Genomic DNA, 20,333 nt, shown 5'->3' with positions numbered 1-20,333 from the left:
AATCTGAAAGAGCAACATCCAAAATTTTCTCCTGAATACTGGCAATAGTGGGTTTATTTTAACTGCAATATAGCTTTGAGGTATTCTGGTGAAATTAGTGCATTGACGAGAAGTTGTTGGAGTAGGCTCAACCATATTTTCACTAGCAAACAACTGCATTTTTCTCAGTTCTGCTTAATGTGGACTTGGCTCTTTAAGAAAAAAACTGCTTCGAGCGCTGATAGCAATTTCAAGTCATGTGCTGAAGTTCTGCATATTGTGTTTCCACAGCATATAATGCCACAAAGAGAAATTCCCTAGAAAAAAAAAATACTCTAGAACCTCTTGAATACGGAAGTGGTGTTGCCAAGAGTCCAGAGAACATCAAAGAAGGATTTAGATTATGCATATTTTACTGAAAAAGCTCAGTTTTCATTTGTGGACCTCAAATTATTGGAGAGCACATCCGTATGGTGCTGAGAGCAATAATATTTGTTTAACAGCTCTAATGATGAACCATCATTAAATTGCACGAAGTAAACAATGAAAGGTTTAGCACAAACGCAATCATTTTCCTATTGCACTTTCTAAATTGTAATACACTATGATAACGTAACATGAAAACAGCGGCACTGTAATTGCAGATGGCAACAAAGCAGGCTAGCTAAATGCTGTGTTGATGATGCTGACATGTGCCTAGATTTGAGCTTATCGCAGTTTTCACCTACGCCTTAATGCAACAGCAACAAAATCTTAAAATTACAAGGCCAATATTAACAGCTGGCTAAAGCCGAACACCTAGATAGAGTTCTGATCAACCACCAATAAATGCATCCCATCAATCAGATTCTCAGGGACCATGTACCATGGACACAGTAACTAATCTGCTCTATATTTGCAAGACAATAAATGAAGTCGTCAACATATGAGTAATATAACTTTAGTCTTCTGTGAGCTGTTGGTAAAACTATTACACTCAAACCTCATTATAACAACGTCGCATCTGCCACAAAAATAACTTTGTTATATCCGAAAATTCGTTATAAACGTTTATTTGTAACACTGTAGCTATGACAAGGCTATTCTTCATTTACTTTGTTATAACCGATAATTCGTTATATCCGTGTTCGTTATAACGAGGTTTGAGTGTAATGCTGCAGGCAAAGTTAGTCCAGCAGTTCACAATTCCTCCACCAGACTGTCTTTTCCTTCTATTTCACACTTTATCCTGTAATGGCGATCAAAAAGTTGTTTATCCCCCAACAGCTTGCACTGCTGCTTATTGATCTTAACCTACAGTTTTCCTATGTTCAAACAGTGAAAGACTGGAAGCAAAATAAACATTCAGAAGTGTGTTACTATCTGCTGCACAGATAGGCAAGCAAAGTGGGTGAAACTGTCCATCACATTGTCGCTGGTCTTTTGGGGAGGAACACTACCTGTTGGCCAAATGCAATCAAAAGCATCTCCTCTTCTCAAAGAAAGTCTCCCTTCTGACAAAATGGAAAGCCAATAGCACCAAATGTTCCACATCACCAATTTCCTCATACTTTGTGCATAACTGCAGAAGCTTGTCAAGCTTAGTAGCACATAAGTTTAAGTCAGTGTTGTATGGAACGACGTTCCTGGAACTAGTTCCTTTTTTGGAAGACGAAGGAACACCACCGTTCCGTGGAGGATCCATGGAACTGCAATGGTAACTCGTTACGTATACGAGAGAAAGGCAGAGGGAACGGCGTTCCTTCTGTAAGCGTTCCACGGCACTGAAGAGACGCACGCACGAACACAGCACATCATGCAAAGCGGATGGGCAACCATGTGAGCCCGCGAAGAGGTCCCGCTTGCCTTTCACGTGACCAAGGTGCACATTTTTTTTTTAACACGAAAGTGTTTTATGCCGGGGTCCACCAAGTACATCCGTCACGGATATGACGTTGATAAAATGGACGCCAACGGGTGAGAAAGAAAAAAAACCAAGAAAAAGATAACCCACTGGGATTCGAACCCACGACGTTGCGGCCGCGACAGCAAGCGCCCGACGCTCTACCGACTAAGCCAACTCGGGAGACGCTAGGCACGGCGCGAACGCGCCTTATATCTTTCACACATTCTCTTTCGCGGCGGGCGGAGCGGGGCGGTGCCGCCGTCTGTGAGAGGTGGAAAGAAGTAATGCTTCACGATCGACACTTACTAGCGCTTACTCCGAGATTGCACGTGATATCGGAGGTCATGGTTAAAGCGTCTCGATACCAGAGAGGTAGACTGGCCGCGCTGGCGTCGCCGAGGCACCCTTGATGCAGTTACGTTCTTTGCCTTTGGATTCGGGTTAGCGTGCGTCGGCTCATCGGAGTAGTGCAGCTTCCACGTGCACGAACGGGATTTCTCTGCCGCCGACTGCTTCAAATGCGAGAGCACCGACTAACAAAACTGCTGCAATATGCGTTGCAGAAAGGACGCGATTTCGACGGGCGAATGTCAGGCCTTGGTGGAGCGAGAGCAGCGCCTGCTAGACAGAGGCCAGCGGGACGCACGCGTTTGCGGCTCAGGCTACGAACCTCTACCTCCCGCGTTGCTGAAGTGCAGTGTGTGTTATGTATGCATGAGCACAGGCGTCGGCTACCCATTACTAGAAAGCGCACACCGTGCCGTTTCTCTCCTTAATTGACGATGCTTTGAAGAAGTGCATACCGGGTACCAGTGTTGATTATGAGCTTGTTGATATGATTCTTACGCGCGATTCACGATTCGCTGTGTCCAAATATATGTTCACACCGTCAGCTACCTCAACGGTTTTATCATGATCATGGGCGTTAGTCGTCGCGATAGACATGCTGTCAACATGGGTGCATCCACGTCAAACGGTGCTATAGCTGCCAAACACGAATAGACATTGTACAAGCTCTCATATGTCATAAGCACTACTTCTGTGAAGACACGTTTCACTTTCATGTTATACCGATTCCTATGACGGAGGGATCAGCCATGTTTTTTTTTTTGTTAGTGTAGTGAAGTGCGGGGTTGCCGTATCTCTGGTGCACAGTCGCCGGTTTGCCCTCTGACTGGTGTTGTTTCACATCTTCTGCCCTCGTGCAACCCTTCTTCCCAAGGAAGGGACTGGTCAATCTACAGACTTCGCCTTGTCTCCGCACCAGCGCAATAGGCCGTGGTCCCATGGGAACAGGCCCTTCCTCAACCGTGCCGTGCCAGCTTACGAGTGCAGCTGGGCTTCCTTACCGTGGGATGACGATGTGGAGTTGTGGACCACGTCCCAACAGCCGTGCAGGGGAAGCGAGACAACGAATAAAACATCATTTAAGGGCTTAAGGCCAGTTCGGCCCCTTGTTAGAACAGAAGCCCCAGCAGACTGTTGTACTGGCAGGCTATGTACAGTGACACCCACTACTTGCTATAAACTGCCACCACTGTTGTGAACTTGCGATGTCGCAAGGGTAGCATGTCGTAAGGCGAACTGCAAGGCTGACGAGCCGACGTGGCCAAGGTCGTCGGACTTTCGCTTAGAACAGGCGGACCTTTAGCTGCAGCGCGCCACGGCCGGGCGCGAGGTCGACAGGCTGCTGGTTCACCGAATGTTCGGAAGTGCCTACTTGCAAGAACAACTGTTCTCCTTGCTGAAGGTGAGCAAGTCCGTTCGAGGATGAACAGCTGCGATCGACCACGAGGATGCGGAGTTCGATGCGAGTTTTAAATTGCTAACTTTATTTCGCCTCAGGATTGTCCAACACTGTATTTAGTTTTAAAAAATTAAATGTAACGTTACGTTCCAATTTTTTAATTGTAACTGGAACGCGTTCCTTTCACGTTAAGGAAACTTGTAACGGAAACTCGTTTCAACATTGGGAAGCAAGGAACGAGCTTTCGTTCCTGTCTTAGAGGAACGTGTACCACACTGGTTCAAGTGTAGGCCAATCCTGTTTCTGCACTCTATATTGCAGTGGTTTCCATGAATAGTAGACTCTTGATAATTCCAACTCTGCTAATTCAAACTTTCGGTTAATTCAAATAGATGTAAAATTTTTTGTTGGTCCACTATGTTTACAATGTATTTTAAAGCCACTTAATTCAAACTGCCCCACTGCACGAATTCGGTTAATTCAAACTTTTTGCTTCTCCATGCCTAGAAAAAAGTTAACACCATCTTCCCAAACGGAACCCTGATGGGATGCAAAGCAGCAGCGTTGCGCACGGGTGGCGTCATGGGTTGAACGGCGCTAACACGGTGGACAGGGTGAAGTGAGAGAGAGGTGACACGTACAGACATGTTTCAACGCGTACGTTAGGCGCGCGTCAGGTTTATTGCGCGTGAACCGACGAGTTGGCGGTGTAGCGGAGCGAGCAGCGGTAGCGGCAGGTGTTGCGCGCGAACGGACGAGGCAGCAGCTACGGGCGCTGCGGCGAGCGCACGGCAGGAGAGGGAGAGAGTGACGTCAGCGCGCACTACGAGGGGAGCGTGGCGTCAACACGCAGCTGCGGCGTGACCTACTTGGCACCGCTCCAACACCTGCTGCGAGGGGAGCGCGTTGCGGCGCGTTCGTACAAACGCATGGAGGGACAGCGTTACACAGGCTAGTCAAAGAGCTGCTTCGCACCTAATGTCTGCTGCCTTTGTTGCTTCTTCTTGTAGCATGGGCATTTAAGGCTCTTCTTGTAGCACGAACATTTAAGATTGTGTTTCTCATCGAGTATGAAACAGCCAACATATCACCTTTCTCCATCTATATCTGCTTCAGCAGCGGTGGCTACGTTTGTGTACACGACTTGTATATGTGTCGGCTTGCGGCCAAAAGAGATCAAGATACATTGCTCATTGAATGATTCGAACCTTCTGCAAGGTCAGTATGTCTTGACGTCTTGACTAAACCTCAATGTGCTGCGTATGATTGTAACCAATCACTTTGCTGAAGGCACTACAATGCTCGATGTGCCGCGTTCCAGGACTAACGTCAAAAGTATTATTTTCCTTTTTTGAAATGAATGCAACCAAAGACTACTTGCGCACACACTTTGAGGCTCAAATTTCGTTCTTTTTACATAAAAATTGGGCATGAGTGACTGCAGAATAACTAAATATTTCATAACATGCAAATTATGATTAATTACTGGAACTCACACAGAACAACACATTCCTTCATTTTCTTTCTTGGAATGTAATATTGAGTGCCTTGGAATTATGCTATGCAACTGACACATTTGCAGACAGTGCATCATGATTCGTGCCTGAAGGGGACATAGGAAGTCTTCTCCCCTTCAACTTTCCTAAACTTCATGGAACATTCCCAGTTGCTATAACTTTCCTTCTTTTTATTCTTCGGCACTAGCACATTTTTCTCTAACACGAAAAAGCAGCTAGGGCATACATACTCATTAGTAAAGGCAAGTAAGTGCACAAAAGAGACAGACAAGAAACCATGTAAACCTGACGTGCTGCCCTGCCTACACTCATGGAATGGCCCAGCCAGCCTGAGCCAAATTTTTATTAGAACCTTCTTCCTTCTATCCTAATGGGGCTTTCGACAGTGGCTTAGCCAGGACAAAGGTTGGTTTTAGAATGTTAACTATTTCTGTTTCAGGACACCATCATCAAAACTGTGGGAGGTGTACAAAGACAAAAAACGCCATCCTTAGCTCATGGAATAGTTGTAATAATAATAATATCTGGGGTTTAAAGTCCCAAAACCAAGATATGATTATGAGAGATGCCGTAGTGGAGGGCTCCGGAAATTTCGACCACCTGGGGTTCTTTAACGTGCACCTAAATCTAAGTACACGGGCCTCAAACATTTTCGCCTCCATCGAAAATGCAGCCGCCGCAGCCGGGATTCGATCCCGCGACCTTCGGGTCAGCAGTCGAGCGCCATAACCACTAGACCACCGTGGCGGGGCCATGGAATAGTTGTTTGAACCAGTGAGAGATGGTAAAAGGCTACATTTTCACCTTGGCCAATGCTGCCAAACATTTTTTTCAATGTCTCTGAGCTACTATGGTAACAGGTCCTCCTCTATGACAGCTTGGCTGCAACATGGTTGATAATGCTTACAAGTATCTCATGCTCAAAAAAAGAACACACGCAATGCACACACCTTCATGCAGTGGCCGAGGTGGCGACGGAGCTCGTCCACGCTGCACATTTTCATCTGTGTAGAGGCCAACATACTGCATCGGCGGCAAAGGCAGAGAACTGACTTGTGTTGCCTCCCCCATGGTTATTTCAGGGGAAATGATTCTTTCGCTGCAAAGAGATCAGGGGACCATTTATTCTCACTTGTAGGGATGCACATATACACGAACATTTCAAAGCACGAGTACAAATGAGAGATTGTTTTATTCCATTTGGTCTTTGAATCAAATAATTGCAATCTGTAACATCAATACATTTTTTAACAGTTTATGAATAAGTCATTCACAATGTCGGCTGTGAGCTATCACGTTAAATTGAAAAAAAAGCACAAGTTTCTTCCACGTAGCCACAGTAGATGTAAAACATGAAAAATTTCGTAGTGGAGCAGGCCACATCACTCAGCAAGCAGCCTGTTTGTATACGCAGGGCTCTTTCAAGAGTGCCCATTTTCAGGCCTTCACTCGCAGGCCTGTACCATGCGTTCAGCCACAGAAACTGGACCTCTACAAAGAGCACTATGCCCGCAAACAAGCTGCTTATTATTTTTTTCTAATGCTGGATTTGTAGTTTTAATTAAACAAGACTCCATAACATGCAATTTAGTGACAGAAACATGCCGGCAGTCTATGAAACCACTCTTTTATATTGATAGCTTTACAAATAGCTACTCATTTTTCACAACCTACTCAAACAGTATTCCCCCAGCACTACTCAATTGTACCGATTGTACTAATTTTATAGTGAGGGCTGGTGACCAAATGAAACAAAGGTAAAAAGTGTGCACATACAATCAGCATGATGACTTTAGCAAAGTATGAGAGTTGTTCTTCAGTATCTGTACTGCCTTGAAATGCAAAACATGCAAAGGCTTGTGGTTAAATGGTTGCTGCAACTTTTCTGCTATTCTTGGAGAAAGGGTGTTTTAATGACAAAGTGAGGACATGAAACACATGTTCCAACTAAGAGTCAATTTGGAGCCATAACCCTCCCATGGAGTCGTCAAAGCTGCTCCACCAAAAGCAGAGGTAAGGACCAGAACTCTCCAAGGTGTATTGCCTTGTCATGTGCTCTTTCGTTTAGTTAGTGCTCACTGCATATGGTGGCAACATGGCATTCGTGGCTTTCTTGGTAATAGTGGATGCCATAGACAGCATATAGCAATGCTTTTATGCAACAGCATAAGGAGTGTGTGTCTCAGGAAAGACCGCATCAGTGGCGTGAGCATATGAAAAGCCCGAGTAGATGTAGACAGGGTCATGACGTATGTGAAGATGCACTCAATACAGAAAACAAAAAATAGTCATAGCAAAGATCAAACCAAGGACCAAATGCTCAGAAGTTCAGTCTAAGAAACTGGACTAAACATTAATGCTTGCAAAAGATGAATATATCTGAACTACATGCTCGTTACGCTGCACGGGCTGGCCAGGCATAGAAGAGGATGGAACAGGATGTGGAGTCGGTCTGCGTGGTGTGGATACCCCCTGGTTGCCCTCTGCACCGCAAGATGGCACCACGGCAGTGGTAGCACAAAGTGTCTGAGCGGACACGAATGCCACAAGTGGTGTTTAAAACTTGAACAATGAATGTACTGCTTTCCACACTACCACCTTCTATGAATGTGGATAGTGCATATACAACTGCTTGGTGATGCGGTTGGCCACGTAAGACTGAAGCCGAGAAGGCAGAGACAAAGGCAGGGTGTGCAGTGGCAATGCGTCGAAAGCAAAATGAGGATTCAGAATGTTGTGCAAGACATGCGGAGAAATTGCAGCAAAAGTGGGCCGAGGATCCGGAATATGATGCAAGGGAGGCAGAGGAGAAGTGGCCAAAGTGGCCGAAACGTCCCGCGAGCACAGTGTAATGGATATCGAAGCAAAGCATGAGTGAAGACGCGGAGCTGTGTGCCCATGAAGCCGAAGTGAATCGACAGGAGAGACAGAACCCTCCAAAGGTACGAGCCAGGAAGGCCTAAGCCAAGTGAGTGAGGTGGAGAACTGAGGTGGAGAAATGGCAACTAAAGAGACTTAGCCTCTATAGTACTATTCACGCGAGGGAGAAATCCGCGGGGTATAAAGGGAGAGCTTAGTGACATCAGCTGACAGGCCCTCAAAAGACCCCCCCCCACACGGACGAGGCGAACGGAGACGGAGACCAGACTGTTCTGGTGCAAGGTTACTGAGACGTGCCTGTCGCAGAATGCACATAACAAAAATAACGACGCTGGTTGTCACGAGCCCGGACTGAAAAAAAGTGCCATTCTACACAAGGTCATTGACGGTGGCTTTTTTTTTTTCCTCTGCTGAAGAAATTGTGCAGTGCCTTCTGGATCAGTCAACTTTGGTTCTAATCTGCGAGACTTTGGTCATGAAATTGAGCAATAGGAATTGAAACGAAGAGTCTTTCCCTGTTGGTTGTTGTTAGTGGGGTTTTGTGGCGCAAGGGCCATGGGTGGCCAAAGAGCGCCATGTCTTCTGTGTGGTATTGGCAATGACCAATGATTTCGATGACAGGGTGTATTATGGCTAAAATCACGCGCTGTAAAGGAGCGTAAAAGGAGTGTATAGGGTATAAAATTATGGCAGTGACAAGTGATGTGATCTATGGGCGTGGGATGAATGACGAGTGAGTATGGTATTTACAAGTGAGAGGCGGGAAAACAGCACGAATGCCTCCTCAAGGCCTTTGAGCCCAAAGGCCGGGAGGTAGGTGCTTCCTTTGAAAGAATTACCACAGCAGCAGCCTCAATGATGAGACCGCGCTACGGAGCGCCTGGAAAAATAACATTGAAATTTACATCCTTTAGATATTCACAGACGGACTGATACTTAAAGAGAGTAGCACTGACTGCCATAATTGGGCGAGTTGGTACAGATGCATGGCTTCAGAACGGCGCAACAAGGAAGACGAAAATACGAAAGATCTTGTGTTCGTGTGATCTTTCGTATTTTCGTCTTCCTTGTTGCGCCGTTCTGAAGCCATACTTAAAGAGAGGTTCTTTGCCGATGAACATATCGGGATGGAGTGGCAACTGAAGGTATATTGATGAGAAATGCTTTTTCCTGAGAGCGTCTAGTTCCCTGCATTGCAGTAGGATGTGGAGTACAGTGAGCGGGTCACCACAGTGGTCACACAACGGTGGGTCGCCTCCGGACAAAAGGTATGCATGTGTACTATGTGTGTGTCCTATTCGGAGTCTGCAGAGTGTTACTTGTGTACGACGTGTCTTGGATATCGGCGGCCAATTACCAAGGTACGGTTTTATAAGATGCAATTTATTTTGCTTTTCCTTATTCCATAAGTGCTGCCAATGTGCCCTAAGCTTTAGTTTTAGGAAGGGCTTCAGGTCCAGTGCAGGGACAGTCATGGGGGTATCGGCAGCGTTTCCGTGAACAGATGCCGCGAGCCGGTCCGCCAACACGTTCCCTTCGATCTCGCGATGCCCTGGCACCCAGCATACAACAACATGCTGTCCGAACGTGCAGATAGTGCATATGAGTGAGTAAAGAGACACAAGGACAGGATTTCTATGTTTTTTCAAACTTTTTAAAGCTTTTACAACACTTAGGGAATCTGTATATATAACTGCATTGTCTATTTTTAATTGTTTAATGTGTTTAACGGCCACCAATATTGCATATGCCTCTGCTGTGAAAATGCTTGTGTTAGGATGCAGAACGCCGGCATCCGTAAAGGATGGACCGACCGCGGCGTAGGACACAAAAGTGTGAGACTTAGAAGCATCGGTAAAGAATTCTGGAAAAGTGTATTTGTGCTGGAGTTCGAGGAAGTGTGTACGGATATGTGCGGCAGGCGCATGCTTAGTAACTTCTACGAAGGATACATCGCAATCTATTAGTTTCCACTGCCACGGCGGGGGATATGCGGCGGGAGCCAGCAGACGGTGTTCAAGAAGTGGCACACCCATCTCTTCAGCTAGGCCCCTCACACGAAGTGCTTAGGGCTTTCTCATGGCAGGACGGTTTTCAAACAGGATTGAACTGGACAGATCATTGGTAGTAGAGTGTAAGGGGTGTTCTCCATTCGCGTTCACCTTGAGGAAATATACAAAAGAGAGGTAGGATCTCTGGAGGTGTAACGACCACTCGTTCGATTCGACATAAAGGCTTTCCACGGGGCTAGTACGAAAAGCACCTGTAGAAAGTCGAATGCCTAGATGATGGACAGGGTCAAGCATCTTCAAGGCGCTTGGTGTCGCAGACTGATAGGTTATCGCCCCGTAATCTAGGCGCGTGCGAATGAGGCTTCTGTATAAATTCATCAGACACTTTGTGTCACTACCCCAAGTAGTGCGTGACAACACTTTCAGAACATTCATTGTTTTTATGCACTTGTTTTTTATATACTTTATGTGTGATATGAACGTTAGTTTCGTGTCTAGAATTACACCTAGGAATTTCTGCTCCGTTGTCACAGGTATTCGCTGGCCGTGGAGGTGAATGTCCGGATCGGGGTGGAGGCCTCTCTTTCGTGAGAATAATACGCAAGTGCTTTTTTGCGGGTTAAGGCTGAACCCGTTCTCGTCTGCCCATTTAGTTACCTTGTTCAAACCAAGTTGAACCTGCCGCTCGCATATTGCGAGATTGCAAGATGTAAAGCCGATTTGTACGTCATCGACATATGTGCAATAAAACATGTTACGTGGGATGGACTGGTGCAAGGAATTCATTTTGATAATAAAAAGTGTACAACTCAATACACCACCCTGCGGAACTCCTGTTTCTTGGACAAATATTCGAGACAAAACAGTGCCCACGCGAACACGGAATGTTCGATTTGACATGTAACTATCGATTATGGTGAACATCCTACCCCGAACATCCTACCCCCCGGGCCCCCCCCTTGCCTACGTGCCTGCCTCAGGCGCATGTTCTCAGGCGATCGAAAAAAAAAGCGGCATCTTCACTAAGTTTGGCCATCGCGGCTGCTGTGGCTGCGGCCAACAAACCCGCAACCCGCAAAGCGATTGCAAAACGGTTGCTGCAGCAGGAGCAACTGCACCAAACACCTGCCCGAAAATCCGTTTTCTCCCCCACCGCGGAGGATCGTTTGTCCTGTCGAGGAAAAGGTCCCGTCTGCTCCGAGGAGGCACAGGGGTGTTGCGCCCACTCATTAATCTATGACGTCGCTGTCACGTGATCAGCAATTCCCGCGTGTCCCCCGTGGATTTCTCCCTAGTGTGACAGCGACAATCATGTTTCAGAAAAGCTTCACGCAAAAACCCTTTAGCTATTCATGCTCTGTGCGAGACCACCACATGAACAATCTGAGCCTTATATACAACGCCCATTCCCCAGCGGCTATCAAAGCATTCCAAACAGACACGTTGGGGTCCCACAGGTGTTGCACTTACATGCAGACTATCTGCAAAAGACTGCATCCACAGCCACCAAGAAAGGGGCACTGTAATGCTATTGCTTTCCACTTTAAAAGCAAACCTTCAGAGTCTTCTCATTTTTTTACTGCTCAATAGTGACAACACAAACTCAAGTTTTGTCTGGTGCATGCAACAAATCATCCATTCAAAAGCTTTTTGGGAGTCACTGGCAAAACACAATAGAGGCATGTGAACACACACAGGATATCCTCCACTTTGTTTTATATACAGGGTGTTTCAAGAAATGTGCACGAAATTCCTCAAAGATAAGAGAAATGGCATACTTGCTCAGCACCTTCATTATTACGTTTTCTACAGTTAGAGACATCCTAAGATGACTAAAGACACTATGGCATTAATTACACGAAATAAATTAGATTGTTAATTAGAGAACTGTGATGTGTGGTGCACATTCAAAGTGTACGTGCTTGAAAAGTCCGCGACATGAAAAGAAAGAAGACAAAGAAGAGTGCATGCACATAAAAGGTGACGATGTTAAAGGTCGTTGAGCGTGAGAACACTCAGCGCAAGGTGACAAAATAAAAGTGGCCCAAACAGAAAATGCCACGGGCCAATCACTTGCGAACATGAGACTTCAAGCAGGAGTGGGTCAGAGGGAAAGAAAAGCCTGGTTACCCGAAGGAAACGAGGCGAGCAAATGGTCATCCACAGGGTTAGGCACCCGAGCCACCAGGACTTCACCCGACCAGGACCACCTACGAACGCATTTTCGTGTGAGGAAACTGCAGCGGTTCGCAAACTCCAGCCCTAGACCTGCTGACTCCGGTGCCTGAAGGCCGAGTGGCCACAGTCTGGCTACGGGCCACAGCTCTATACACAAGAGCCCTGCCAGGGTACCGCGACCCTTTGAGCATTCTGCCAAGCAGCCAGAGTTCCACTCGTCGTAGCCAAGCAGCCCGCGTACACTTCGCATGTGGGGCTACTGCATTCCAGTTGCATATTCGTTGGCTAGCCCATAGACGATTTGGTGGAACTGAACATCCATTCTTTCACCGCTCCACTGCCCCTCCACACTGAACTGCAGTGCGTGCATTACTTGATCGAACTCGTGTGCTTTTTGGTTAGAGAGGTTTGTATCATGTGGAGTTAACCTTTTTATTAAGTATTTCATTTTATGCAGCAATTTTTCTTTTAGATTGGAACAAAAAGCTTCCTTTGTTGTTGCCAAACGCTCAGCAGTGTCCTTTGAAGAACCTCCATTGCAAGGAGACAGGCGGTCAGGTTAAACAGAATTGAAGTACTTCCTGCAGAAAGCTCATGGCCGCCTTGAAATTTTCAAAAGCAGCTATTGGCAATTTTTGGGGAGTGATGAAATGTAACCAATTTCACCAGTGAAACCGAGACCAGAATACCGACGAGCGCAACAGCCATACTTTGCCCCCACAGCATCCAGAATGAGTGAGGTATGTGGCTTTGTGGGTGTGTGGGCTCTGCTTGCCATTATAGCCCACATGGCATGCATAGGTTAACGAAGGCAGAAGAAATAACATTGAAATTATTGTCCAAAATGATGATGCCATTCTGGTCGTCTGCTGGGGCATGGTAGTTATGTTCATCAGCGCTTTGGTTTCAGTTTCACCAGTGAATTCCTCACTCGGAAAAAATTACCAAAATCTCAAAGTGGCAGTGAGCTCTTTGAAGTAAGGAGTTCATTCTCCCATTTGACCTGATCACGTAACTTCTCCAATTAAACAGATAATTAATTTATTTAATTAATGCTGTAATTATTGTCTCTAGTCATTTTAAGATGTCTGCCACCACAGAAAAAGTAATTATGATGGCAGGGAGAAAATATCGCGTTTTCCTTATTAATTGGGATCTTTGCACTTATTTCTTGGAACACCCGGTACAGCACTGTGGGTTCTAGCAAGACTTTTTGCAGCAGCTGCGCTTGCAAGAAAAATAGCTGTGTGTTCTTGCTAGCAAATACATGAAACTGCCCGTTCTCTTGGTCTAGTAATAAGCAAACCCAGTTTGCTACCTTATAAAGGGAAGAGGAGCTGTGTTGTAGATTTGTTAGTACATTGTTTCAGAACATTTTGCATGTCGCTGCTCTCCTTTTCAAGTTTCACATTTGCAGCCTATCACGGCACCTCACCCACATGCTTGTGACTGGCTCGTGCAAGGCATTTGCAACCATGGACCACAAAACATTTCACTTACGAAGCATCCATAGACACTATGCATGAAATCCAGTATAGGCCACTCTAGAATCAGCAAAGGAATTCCAACGTTGCACTAGGCTCTCCTGGTATGGGTTCAGTTCCAACAGGAAGTACTGCTCTATGCAAGAATGTGATGCTTGCTCAGCAACTCTGAATTTACCACAAAAATTTGCAATTTGTATACGACACTTTGACACTTTGGGCTTCTAATAACAAAAGGATGAAGAAACAGAGATTAATATGTTGGAAAAAACAGGATGCTTTCCCTACAGTGGAAATGACCTAAAAAAAAAATGCCACAACATAAGGTATATACACGTGAAGAATTGTGCACCTACATCTAAGTACACAAGCATCTAGCATTTCGCCTCCTTCAAAATGCAGTTGCCACAGCAACCTTCGAGTCAATTTCGTTGTTTAGTGGCACATGGCAGCGAAGAAGTGCCCAATTTATAACTGCTTTATTTGAAAATTAGCAGCTTTCAGCAACCTTCCTAACTGTTTCTATGACATAATAATATCACTTGAACGAGCACACATTAGCAGAAAATGTTTGGCAAACAGTCATTACACCTACCATTATTTTTAAAGGGCCCCTCACCAGGCCACATAGCAAATTTTAGTTAGACGCTGGAAGTCGTTGTGTGCCGAATGAAGAGCAGTATGCCGCAAGAATTTTTCAGATCGCTTCATTACGAGCTGAGAAAAACAATTTGTAGCGGCGCGAAACCATGATGCGAGGAGGCGAGTTTGAAACCCTTGCCATTCGCCCCGTGTAGCCTTAGCAAGCCAAATCCCTTCCCTGCCCTCTTCACTTGACACATACGCATGAACACGTCATGCGCATGCATGGTCACGTGCGCATGACGTGCCCGAGCCAGCCCGAGCACGCGAGCGGCTTTTTTTTTTTCTGGCGGCCGTGGGCGTTCTCTCGGCGTTCTCTGTGGTGTACTTCCTGTTTCTGCGGGACGGGCATGAAAATTGCGACATTTGTACGGGCACGAGAGTGGCGGTACCATAAGCCAGTGCCACATTAACATTTACTTGGACGTGGTAGAATAAATGACCATAATGAGTGCTCAAACGCGCCAGAACATTACTTTCGTTTCCAGGGCTGGCGTCTGCTGGATGCGCTAACCACGGGGACACGAACGCATGGGAAAGGGAGGCACATTGGCCCCGCATCTCGCTGCAATTCACACACAAAAAAACTAAAAAGACGCACACATTCCCTTTGTGTGTCTCATTATTTCTCTGAAGTTTTATTAATCTATTCAAGCAACAAATTACACAAACTACACATGTCGGTTCAAATAATTGTCGCAGTGCCACATGCTACTGTTGGCGACGTCAGAGCACAGTGGTCTACGTAGAGGAGCGACGTCACAGCACTGCCATCTACGTAGGGCCATTTTCTCATGTATGTCATCCCCTCATTCTCTGGGCGCACGGCCGCGAGAGGAAGGGCAAGCAGCGTTCACCTTGAAACTTGACCCATTTCCGCAGCGCGTAGCGTCGCAAATTTTGGCAGACGTGATCGTGAACGCCCAGTGTATGCATTGCGCTCGTTAGCTCAAAATTGTCAAACCTGGTGAGGGGCCCTTTAATAATTAGGAAAAATCAAATGGTAACTTTAATTGTTATGCACAGGCACATGGGGTAAACACTGTTTACAAACGATCATCTAAATACTTACAATATGTAAACATTTATGATTTCATCATAAAGCACCCAATGTTTAGAGCTTGTTTACAAATGTCAGAATAACACAAATATTCGTATCCAGGTCCAGTGTGGGGTAAAAGCGATGACAGGCGACCACAAATTAGATCACCAAACTATCTGTACGAACATAATTTTTTTGGACCCACTCAACCACAGCAGAGAAATAACACATAGTGGAAACTGCAACGTCGTCTGACCATTAAATGAAGGTTTTGTAAACTTCAAACATATGTCCACCTGTCTGCGTGAAAACTTATTCTATAGTTGTGGCTATAGACTAGCATTCTCAGCCCTTCTACGGGAAGCCATCTACGGGCTGCAGGAAATTGCAGAAAAAATGGAAGAACAACTGCTCAGACTATGTGATAAGCTTGCTGTCACATAGTGTTGCCTCTGTCATCAGCTGCCTCATCATGAAACCTGCAACCAACACCAGCGGCACCGATAGCAGGCAATTTGGAATGACATGAGCTGTCCATGAGCTAAGTGATTCACGGTGGTACTAAGTGAGAACACATGACGACAGACAACAGTTACAAAGACTCAGTCGCTTGTCTTGTGTTTGCACTTGCAGTGGTCCTGGGTTGAATAAGTAGCACAAGTGCATAACTTAGCTTCTTTAATCACTATATCAGTCCGGGCTGCTGAACAAGGAAGGTCAGTTGCTGGCTTTCCTTGAACTTGGAAACCCATGAACACTACACGCTGCACTGAGGTCGGGTCAATGAAGAACTTGATCCACATGTACGCCTTCGGCGGCACCAAAAATGTGTAGCGGTCCTTGGTTAAACAAGGCGCATAACTTCAGAAGGATGGGCGCCCTTTATTCCTGTTCCAAACTTCTTCGTCTTCTCTCCACTTCCGTTCCTCCTGTTCTTTTCCAGTGGAGTCTGCTTCAGCACTTAGTACCAGTATGAGTTTGTTTCAACTAGCCCAAACTGCAATTGTCTTTATGTTTTAACAGGGTTTCGAGAGCAAAAATCCAGGTCTGTAGAACAGAGTATAGATTTGCAGCATCTTTACACAACTAAGTTAGGGAACTTCTAAAATGAAAAGATATTTTTGTTACTTTCAAGTTTTAAGGTTGGCAAGTCTGGTCAAAACCAGTGGCATAAATCCAGGAGAATCACACATCTTGCCATGGTAGCCATCTTGGTTTTATAAAAATAGGTATTACATTTAATTATATAAAAATTAAAATCATGCTTTGGAACAAAATTTAAATAAAAACATGCAAGGGCGTCCGCGCTGAATCCGGGAGCTTAATATAACAGCAATGAGCAGAAATTTATGTTGGTGAAGTTATCTTCTAAGTGCAACTTGAAAGGCACTAGCATATTTCTAGTTAACAATGTCATTTCAGTTAAACCATCAAATGAAAATACTAGCACTTTCTTGTTATAATTATGCGTAAAGGTACAGCTTTTCCTTAACTTCAGCTTCATTCCACACTGTGTTCACTTGTTAGAAGTAGCCTCCAACAATTCACCTATGGAAACATTTTTGTAACACATGTTTGTGTTCGCCAGTGATTAAAAAAACAGAATCGATCATAGTCTAGCAGTCGTATTCATACTTCATTTTCAATGTCTTCCACCAAACTGTCGACATAAATAACGGTAGGAATTCTTTTTTAACTTTGCATTTTAAAGCAAACATTTGCAGCACGTCAGAAGTAACCATTAACATTCAAGAAAGCTTGTGTTCTGCAGTGCCTTTCGACATGATAAGTAGCTGCTTTAACTTTTGTGCTTCGTTTCTGCTCTTTGGAAGGGCTTTTTGAAAGGGAGGGACACTTGCAATGGGTGTCCCCCGCAGCCTGAACACAGGGGTGCTAGGACCCCCCGACCCCCTCCATGATTTACGCCACTGGGCAAAACATATGACAGGGCTAGTAAACGGTGCCAGAATGTTCTTTGGCACTGTTTGCCGCTTGGACAGTCAGTGCACCTGACAGCACAGCAGTGCAAATTAGCACTCATTTTGTGTTAGAACACGGGTACCCACCAGACGCTTGATTTTGATTACTTCTATATATCTGTCACAGAACAAGTTTCACACAAGCAATGCTTGTCAACACACCAAAACGCCAGGCAGCAGTAAAGTCACTGCATAATAATAATGGTAATGATGTCGAGCGGACAACTAATGAATGGCACACATAATGTGGAAACAGTTGGCTCAAGACAAAAGGTAACTGGTGGTAGCATGGAGAGGCCTTCGCCGTGCATTATGGATAATGATGACACATGCATATGTATCAACAGCAAACATCAACAAATGGACAAACAGCTACTAAAATGCTGCTCCCCTCTAATGCGATAAAAGACGATCAGAGGTAACAGTTTGCACGGCAGGCGGGCGGCCTTTTTTGCCTTCCATTGTAAGAAACTTTGCCCATTCAGCATCAAACTTCTCCATCTAACTAATGAATAGCAAATCACTTAACAGCTCTCTGCGACGGCACATATAAGTATGCGCACAAAATATAAATGTACACCAGCGGTTATATGCCAATCACTTAGAGGGATCTTCAGGGAGTACGGTGAGCAAACTTAAGAAATTTTCCTATGTCAGACATCTCAATGACTGAATGCGCCAACGTGCGGGTATTCTAACGGCAGCTCGTACAGGCTTCATCCCAAAACGCTCTCTACAGAGCGCAGAATTCGTTGAAAACGTATCGAATATGACCAAGCTGCAACAAGGGTTTGACTTGCTTCGCTTGGGCAAGACAGTCAAACGAAGACAAGAACGAAAAGCTCCTTCGGAATGTCCGCGGCCTTACACGAAGTACCTTCAACAACAGTACAGGCCCACGACGCGACTAGTGGCAGAGAGCAACCATTCGTATGCCACTGTGAAAAGCTGGTGCCGCAACATTTTGTGTGCGCCACAAAGACCTTCATGGAGAAGAGGCGTCCATAATTGTGCTACTTACTTTACACGTCTTCAAAAACGCATCGAGAACGATACAACACGCTGCCAACAGGCGCCGACTGCCACAAAGTTCACTCATGCAGCATCGTCCTGCGCTGGCAAAGCTGACTCTTAGGTGAAGCTTAGGTGTATGTGTACACATACGTCCACATTATGGAGTATATATGAAAGCCGCTAGAGAGACATGACCTTCTACCATGCCTTCTACAAGGAGTTAATACCTTAATACACTGAACGTGCAGGAAAAGCTGGGCCCCGAGACCGCTAACCACAAGAACGCTGGCATAAGTGTACTAGAATGGGGTAGTGTGCCGTCTTCGCAGTAAACCAATGCGAGAACGGTGGTTGCTTTTGCGATGACGCCACCAGTAAGCGCCACAATCGAACAGTGTGCCCGGCGCGCGAAATTTAAATTGAAATTGCGAGAATCCCTGCCGTTCTTGAGTCAAATGGTCACGTAACACGATTGAAACTAAATACATTTGCAAGATTTAAACACTTAAACACATTTGATAGGATAGCTAACATCTTGAACCATTGTCACAGTTGCCGTTACATAATTTTAAAGATGCGCCAAAATTAGCATTTACAACATATCAATTCTAAAGAAGCAAAGGCCGTTCGGGGCGAGTTGGTGCGACATTAGAACGGCAAGAAACTGCGCGGTTGACGGAACTATGACGGAACTCAAGAAGTAGTAGTACCACAGAACACTTGCGTGTTAATTGCGTGTCACCTACCTGCGCCCCCTAGTAACTCAAACCTCTGCTTGAGGAGTGGCATTCTGCGAAAACCACTTTTGGAGAAATCGATAAACCATAGAGTTAATATACTGACTCTCGATAAACGCCGGCATTGCGTTGCTTGGGTGCGCACGCTATCTTCGAAAGATAACGTGCGTGCCCAAGAAATCGGCGCATGACGCATGCGCAGTGGCAACAAACGCTAGCAATCGTGCGCACGCACAGTGCAAAACAGTCTCTTTCGGTGAGCGCTGATTGGCTGGTAATTGTACACGCGAGATTCTGCGTCACGCATGGCGACTCAGTCGCCGAAAGTGATCGAAAATAAACAATACACGGCTTTCAGGGGAAGATGGAGGCTGAGAAATCGTTGAACAGGGAATTCGCTGGCTCTCTGTTCAACGATTTCTCATTGCTGTAGCCATGGTAAGCGAGTCCCGTCGCGTGGTGTTTCGTACATGTTTCGTACTGTGCGGATCGGGTCAACCTTTTCCTGACCTTTGCAAAGCAAACGGCGGTCAATTTGTAGCAGCTGGATCGGCGGCGCATCGTGTTTTGGTCACGTCCCAAAACTTGCCTTTTGATGCAAATTTTTGTAGATGCAAGCGCCATCCTAGAGTAAGGTCACAAAAATTTATAAAATATTTTTTTTTTAAATTCGCGTGAATTAGTTTTTCCTTCGTCCATAGATGGCGCTACAACTTCTAAAGCCAGCATTGGTCCTCACGAGGGTGTTAGTTTTTAAAGCAAGCACTCATTCGCGACTATCGCAGCTAAATGATTCCAGCTCATTCTATGGTTCCAGTTTGTGTCACCGTTCCGCGCCGCCTGATAGCTGCGAAAAGACGCTTCTACGTTCGCTTAAAAACCTCAAAACGCTGAAGCGAGCGCTATGAGATGCGTCGCCGTTGGCTGCCGTACAGGAAGAAGGAGTGGTTTGCGCATCCATTCATTCCCGCGGGATCCCAAGCGTAGGTTGGAATGGGCCGTCAAAGTGAACATTGCAGAGAATGGCAAACTTTGGGTGCCACCCAAGGACTGCTCCTATGGTGTCTGTGAGGTAGGCCCCTTGGTATTTATGCGCATCGTGCGCTACTTTTCCTGCCGGTAATAATTCTGGAAGGGTAAACTTCAGTATATCTACTTGTGTTCTACTCTAGAATGCCTATATTTTCGTTTTAGTCGTAGTTTGAGCAGGCGCTCTCGCCATCTTGTTTCCCGCCAC

At 45.6% G+C, this 20,333-nt stretch overlaps 2 protein-coding genes across 5 annotated transcripts in view; one reads left to right on the top strand and one right to left on the bottom strand.

Moving 5' to 3' along the window:
• The window catches only part of LOC119390152 (mediator of RNA polymerase II transcription subunit 7), a 45,432-nt gene extending 26,921 nt beyond the window's left edge, over positions 1-18,511 (bottom strand). Inside the window, exons 1-3 of one of the 4 annotated variants that reach the window (XM_037657729.2) lie at positions 18,367-18,511; positions 12,151-12,230; positions 6,079-6,227 (exon numbers count right to left, since the gene is read on the bottom strand). In XM_037657729.2, coding sequence (XP_037513657.1) covers positions 6,079-6,199 — 121 coding nt within the window. In that variant the 5' untranslated portion in view covers positions 6,200-6,227; positions 12,151-12,230; positions 18,367-18,511. Of the gene's footprint in view, positions 1-6,078; positions 6,228-12,150; positions 12,231-13,698; positions 13,725-18,362 lie in introns of those variants that run through there. The other 3 variants (XM_037657726.2, XM_049413937.1, XM_037657719.2) reach the window with 3 other exon arrangements.
• Positions 18,512-19,891: 1,380 nt separating this feature from the next.
• LOC119390143 (uncharacterized) overlaps positions 19,892-20,333 on the top strand; it is a 35,314-nt gene continuing 34,872 nt past the window's right edge. Inside the window, exon 1 of the mRNA XM_037657708.2 lies at positions 19,892-20,168. Coding sequence (XP_037513636.1) covers positions 20,001-20,168 — 168 coding nt within the window. The 5' untranslated portion in view covers positions 19,892-20,000. The remainder of the gene's footprint in view (positions 20,169-20,333) is intronic.

This window comes from Rhipicephalus sanguineus, chromosome 1 (genome assembly GCF_013339695.2).
Source record: "Rhipicephalus sanguineus isolate Rsan-2018 chromosome 1, BIME_Rsan_1.4, whole genome shotgun sequence".
Lineage (NCBI taxonomy): Eukaryota > Metazoa > Arthropoda > Arachnida > Ixodida > Ixodidae > Rhipicephalus > Rhipicephalus sanguineus.
This window is presented reverse-complemented; position numbering and strand designations above follow the sequence as displayed.